This window comes from Macrobrachium nipponense, chromosome 8, assembly GCF_015104395.2.
Source record: "Macrobrachium nipponense isolate FS-2020 chromosome 8, ASM1510439v2, whole genome shotgun sequence".
NCBI classification, from domain to species: Eukaryota; Metazoa; Arthropoda; class Malacostraca; order Decapoda; family Palaemonidae; genus Macrobrachium; species Macrobrachium nipponense.
In genome coordinates, this window is record NC_087203.1 from 26,596,491 (window position 1) to 26,603,557 (window position 7,067).

General features: G+C 36.3%; 1 protein-coding gene across 1 annotated transcript in view; it reads left to right on the forward strand.

The window, feature by feature from the left end:
• Positions 1-206: 206 nt before the first annotated feature.
• LOC135223023 (calponin homology domain-containing protein DDB_G0272472-like) overlaps positions 207-7,067 on the forward strand; it is a 14,421-nt gene continuing 7,560 nt past the window's right edge. The window contains exon 1 of the mRNA XM_064261530.1: positions 207-305. Coding sequence (XP_064117600.1) covers positions 207-305 — 99 coding nt within the window. The remainder of the gene's footprint in view (positions 306-7,067) is intronic.

A 7,067-nucleotide genomic window follows, 5' to 3' on the forward strand; every position in this document is an offset into this window, starting at 1 on the left:
AACTGAAATGCCATCGATAAGGAAAAAAACACCCTCACTGAAAAAATGAGTATAGTAAAGCGAGAGAGTTTTTGATTATATAATGAGAGACTTGCACTTTATGTTGACAAAGACCGCTTCAACAAGAAAAAGAAGTATTTGACAGGGAGAGACAGGAGATCGAAACTGTACGATCGAAGCTTAATAAAGACTTGGAGGTCTTCAATATGGACAGGCAGGCCTTCACTGAAGAGAAGGAAGCCTTCAGAATGGAACTCTTCAACAACAGAGAAGAACTGGAAAAAGAAAGACAGGACCTCGATAAGGCACGAGCTAAGCTCAATAAGGACATAGACGCCTTCAATAATGATAAAAGAGGTCTTTACCGAGCAGACAGAAGCCTTCGCTAAAGAAAGAAGAGCATTAGAAGAAAGAGAAAATGACCAGCGAAGGATCCAAGACCTTGGGCAGAAGATTGGGGAACTGGATCGCATAATAAAAACCTTTCCTGCAAAAATTCCAGCCCAAGATGAAATATTGGACATTCTAGGAAAGAGATTTATTCCTAGGTGACAACCTGGCTTTTCCCGGGATAACTTGGAATGCTAACTGATTCATTAATATTATAATATCAATATTATAATTCATTGATCATTTTATACCATAGTATATCCTACCATTATTTTTATTGTAAAGGTATTATGTAATCTTCTGTTCTCCATACCTACATGATATTTGTCTGCATTATTTAATTATTAGAAATATATTTGCATAAAATTTTGTTGTTTCAATTTCTAGAGTGCATAATACTAAGTCTGTCTTTGCTTTGACCAGGTATGCTAGGGAGACAATAGGTAATGCCGGCCAAAAAACTCGTGGCAGAGTTTCATAATTTTTCGTTCACCTGCACGATTCATGCCTTATTTATCTATTTTTCTTTTCAAAGATGGAAGAAATCATGTGTAATGACGTTAAAAACAGTCACTGATATCTTTAGAACATTATGTTATGTTATTGTGTAAAACTATTTTCCACATAGCAAAATTGACGTGAACGAAACGAAGTGATAAAAAACGTCATATCACAACCATAGCTGTTAGTCTTAAACTTACCGAGCAACGAACAACAAGTGGGTGGAACATGGACTGCCCACAGCACGCCCTGATTCTGCTTTATAGTTAACAATTCCAGGATGGAGAGAGAGTGGTCATTGGGTGCTTGGGCGATAACATTAAAATCTTCATAAGAGAATGATGTCTTGCATTTCTTACATTGGACTTTTATATTAGAAAATTCCTTAATTTTTAATTGACATCCAGTTCGGTGACTAACTCCAAGATGAGAATCAGCTCTGACTTTGACTTTGAGTAATCTCTTAGTGGCTCTGATATATTTCCCAATTTTACATTTTGGGCAAGTGAAACAATAAACCACTAAAAACCGCATCAAGGCAGGAAGGCCATTCTTATGGTGAAATAATGACCCAATAGTCTTATGATTTTTTTAACATAATCTGATATCTAGCGCTGGAAATGTACTGAGAGTTGAGTCTTGCAGTGTTTGTTTGAATTTCTTCGAACGTACAAAAGGCAAATTTTAAAGGAAGCCTAACATATAGATTTAAAGAAGCCTAACATATAGGTTAGCATACTAACCTAAGGAACCTAACCTAACCTAGTAGAACATATTACCTGACCGGGGCGGGGGGTTCCCCCTTATAGAAAGGCACGCTTAAAGGAAGCCTAACATATAGGTTAGCATAAAAACCTAACCTAACATAGTAGAACGTGTTACCTAATCAAGGGGGCGGAGCCCCCATACCCCCTTAAAGAAGAAAAAAACTTTTAAAGGACTGACATACAGGTTAGTATACTAACTTAACCAATGTAACCAAACATAACCTAATACTAAGTATTACCTAGACCTGACCGGGGGAGGGGGCGGCCACTGTCCCCGTAACCCCCCTTTAAGAAAAACAAACTTTTAAAGGAAGACTAACATATAGGTTAGCATACTAACCTAATGCCAGTGGTGAACCGCCCCTTTAAAAAGAGCATAAAATTAAGGTGATCATGATTACCTAAACCACCTAACTCGCAAATTAAAATATTTGTAAATAAGAATAATACAATATAATATGAATATTATATAAATAATATGAAAAAAATAATGGAAAACGTTAAAGTAATGGTTGGGTAATGCGTTGTAAACTGATGAAATGTAAATAGGGCAAATTATATATAAATCACGTAAGAAATAGCTCCAGACAAACGTCCAACTTGACGTTAGCAAGAGGAAGGTATCGAATCGTCCTAAAACCGTCTTATAGTCCCACCCTTTAGGAATTCTCCAGGGGCCTGTCCTCAATTGTTAGGCAATAACCTAAGCTATATCTGGAGAAATTATGAAGTGAGCACACATCATTGCACACATTAATCAAATACTATGAGAAACAGAATAGGAATAAATGCTTGAAATAATATAACACGGTTATAAAAGAAACATGGAAAATAGTACATGTACCTTGGTGCATGAATCCACCCAAAACCCATGGTAATGTAGGTTTAATATTTTGGCATGATTGGCCAAATACATGTGCCCCCCCAAAAAACACCCTCCTTTGCCTCACTTAGGAGTAGGTGTGGTGGATAAATAGTACTAGGTGGATTTTGCCTATGTAATGGCTCTATCAAGGTTTTGTTTTTTATCACTTATTTCAGCTTGTATTTCGTGTTTTAAATGTCATAAATAAGAGGAAATAACACAATAACACGGCAAGACCCCCCCCCCAAGTGGTTTACCCCACCCAAAATCCTGCATTCCCATCGCCCATCGGTACCCCTTACCGTAGGATAGAGTTGAAATGTAAATTACAAGTTAATGACAGCCGGCCAAAAAAAATAGTACTTTAAATTCTTGTTCAGGAGGTAAAACTACAGAAAAACGTCAACTGGCATAGTCTAGCTTGCCACGGAATAGTAATATATAGGGGGATACACCACAGTGGATCCATTGTCATCACATGGATCAGCCTTATTCACTCGATATTTAATGGGTGAAACAAAAATACAATTACAGCCTTAAGCATACCATTCAAAAGATTGAAGCTTTGTCAACATAACATAATGTGATATATGAAAACGCCATACAAACTAAAATAAGCTTGTGAGGTCTTCATAAAATGTTTCCAAGGCAGTTTTGAAATCCAATATGGTGGCACCCCCGTGAGGTGCTGTTCGTAATCACAGCGGAGCCACCATCTTTCCCAGCCTTCCCAGCACTCATTAGAACAATGTTAACATATATATGTAACGTTTATTGATATTACTCAAGATTCCACTTGTAATCTAATCAGCACAATGAAACAACATTTTGTTGCGTATATTAGTGAAAGTATGAAACTTTTTATTCCCAGGGTCATGGTTTGAACTGAAATTCATTTTTACCTTGTAATCGGTGGTTTTATCCTTACTACCATCACAACTGAAACTCCACAGTGCTTATTTGATTGTAATTATAGATGTTTTGGTCTTAATTCACTCCAAATTGCACTTGAACTATGTTGCGGTTCCCCGCAGCGTAGTTCAAGTGCAATTTGGAGTTAATTAAGACCAAAACATGTATAATTACAATCAAATAAGCACTGTGGAGTTTCAGTTGTGATGGTAGTAAGGATAAAACCACAGATTACAAGGTAAAAATGAATTTCAGTTCAAACCATGACTCCGGGAAAAAGAAGTTTCATACTTTCACCAATATAAGCAACAAAATGTTCTATTGTGCTGATTACAACTGCAATCTTGAGTAAGATCAATAAACGTTACATATATATGTTAACATTGTTCAAATGAGTGCTGGGAAGGCTGGGAAAGATGGTGGCTCTGCTGTGCTTACGAGCGGCACCTCACGCGGGTGCCGCCATATTGGACTTCAAAACTGCCTTGAAAACATTTTATGAAGACCTCACATGCTTATTTTAGTTCGTATGGCGCTTTCATATATCACGTTATGTTGTCGAAACTTCAATCTTTTGAATAGTATACTTAAAGCTGTAATTGTATTCTTGTTTCACCCATTAAATATCGTGTGAATAAGGCTGATCCACGTGATGACGATGGATCCACTGCGGTGTTTCCCCCTATATATTACTATTCAGCGGAAAGCTAGACTATGCCAGTTGACGTTTTTCTGTAGTTTTACCTCCTGAACAAGAATTTAAAGTGATATTTTTTCGGCTGTCATTGACTTGTAATTTACCTTTGAACACTATCCTACGGTAAGGAGGACCGATGGAAATGCGGGATTTTGGGTGGGGTAAAACACGTGGGGGGGAAGGTCTTGCCGTGTTATTGTGTTATTTCCTCTTATTTATGACATTTAAAACATGAAATACTAGCTGATATAAGCAATAAAAAACAAAACCATGATGGAGCTGTTGCATAGGCAAAATCCACCTAGTACTATTTGTCCACACCTACTCCTAAGTGAAGCAAAGGAGGGTGTTTTTTTTTTGAGTGGGTACATGTATTTCGCCAATCATGCCAAAATATTAAACCTACATTACCATGGGTTTTGGGTGGATTCATGCACCAAGTTACATGTACTATTTTCCATGTTTGTTTTATAACCGTGTTATATTATTTCAAGCATTTATTCCTATTCCGTTTCTCATAGTATTTGATTAATGTGTGCAATGATGTGTGCTCACTTCATAATTTCTCCAGATATAGCTTAGGTTATTGCCTAACAATTGAGGACAGGCCCTTGGAGAATTCCTAAAGGGTGGGACTAGAAGACGGTTTTAGGACGATTCGATACCTTTCTCTTGCTAACGTCAAGTTGGACGTTTGTCTGGAGCTATTTCTTACGTGATTTATACATAATTTGCCCTATTTACATTTCATCAATTTACAACGCATTACCCAACCATTACTTTAACGTTTTCCAATATTTTTGTTTTATATGATTTGTATAATATTCATACTATATTGTATTATTCCTATTTACAAATATTTAAATTTGCGAGTTAGGTTATTATGATCACCTTAATTTTAGGCTCTCTGTAAGAGGGGGCAGGGGGGTGGTTCATCACCGGCGTTAGGTTAGTATCCCAACCTATATGTTAGTCTTCTTTAAAAGTTTGTTTTTCTTTAAGGGGGGTTACGGGGACAGAGGCCCCCTTCCCCCGGGTCAGGTCTAGGTAATACTTTGTACTAGGTTATGTTAGGTTACATTGGTTAGGTTAGTATGCTAACCTATATGTTGGGCTTCCTTTAAGTTTTGCTTTAAGGGGGGTATGGGGGTCAGAGCCCCACAGTCAGGTAATGTGTTCTTGTATGTTAGGTACATGAGGTGGGTTATGTTAATATGATAACCTTAATTTTGTTACTTTTAAGTGGTTAGTATGATAACCTCCTTTTTAGGTCGACATGCAGAACAATAGCAGCCTACTGATTTACAATGTTTACTTCATATAGCCATACATGTTACTTACTATAATTGTTGTTTCAACATTTATTACTAGGCAGTACTACCATTAATCCTGTTCGTTATATATGTATATGTATAGATGTTTATATGTCTGTTGATTTACAATGTTTACTTGATATTCATACGTGTTAATTACTATTAACTGTTGTTTCAACATTTTTTACTAAGTAGTATATACCACTAATCGTGTTCGTTATGTATGTATATGTATATATGTATGTATATTAATAGGTATTGCAAATTTATTACACATTTGCCATTAGCTTCGTTCCCGACAGTTTATTTTTTTTGCCCTTAACACCTGTAATCTTCTTTCATTAACTGCTTGTTAACTTCCGCCAACCCTCCACCCTCTCAACCAATAGCAGCCATGCATTTTTACTCCCCCACCCCATCCTACCTACCCCGTTTCTTACGGTCCACTCCCATAATTTCCTCCTGCCAATACCTCCCTTTATACCTTAATCCATGTTCACTGATCATCTGGACGCCATGGCTGCCTGCAACCCTTGAACCTCCTGCTCCTGCCGAGTCCCTTCCTAAGGACACTCTACCACTGGCCTGTAACCTAAGTTACAAGGATTTCTCGTTGTATTACTCGGGGCATTGTGACCGCTTAATCCAGCTTTGTCAAGATCATGGCCTTTTAAGGAAGCAGGTCTTTTTCCCCCATTGTGGTCGAGAGTGCACACTTGACCTTTGGTAGGTAACATTTCTAACACGAATGTAAAAAAACAATGTTGATTTTATAAACAAATTGAATAGTTTAAATTTGAATTTTTATTTTAATATGGTTAGTTTTGATGTTTTCTCTTTATTTACAAGAGTGCCTGTAGATGATTTACTTCAATTTTTGGAGGATGAATTAGAACATCATAATATTCCCTTAACTGTAGCAAACCTCATTAGCCTCATAAGGTTATGTATCAAAGATAGTAAATTTTGTTGTAATGGGGAATTTTTTGTACAAAAGTTTGGCATGGCTATGGGTAATCCCTTATATTCTGTCCTTAGCAATATTTATATGGCATTTTTTGAGACAAAACTCTTACCAAGAATTTTGCTCCAAAAATTTATATGGTTTAGGTATGTGGATGATATTTTCTATATTTGGCTAGTTCACGAAAATCTCCAGGAATTCCTTAATAATCTCAATAATTTAGTCCCTTCTATAAAATTTACTGTAGAGGAAGAAAGATATTGTAATTTGAATTTTCTTGATGTAACTGTCCATAGAAATGATAGAAATTTCACCTTTTCAGTCTTTCGGAAATCAATTAACACTGCTTCTTTTGTTCATTACCACTCCAATCACCATCAAAATGTTAAATTCTCTGTTTTTTTCTGGGATGTCCTAAGGGCTTTACGTGTCTGTAGCCCGCAGTTTATTGACGCTGAGATTAAAACTATTTATGATATTACATTGAAACTTAAATACCTAAGGACTTTTGTAGAATTGGCATGGAAAAGAGCTAGAAAAACATTTTATTTAACTAATGACAAACTTGAATTACCTTATGATGAAAGGTTTTTAGAAATTCCTAGAATTTTAAAGCTTTATAACATAAATATTGTTTTCAGTAATATTAATGTCAAGA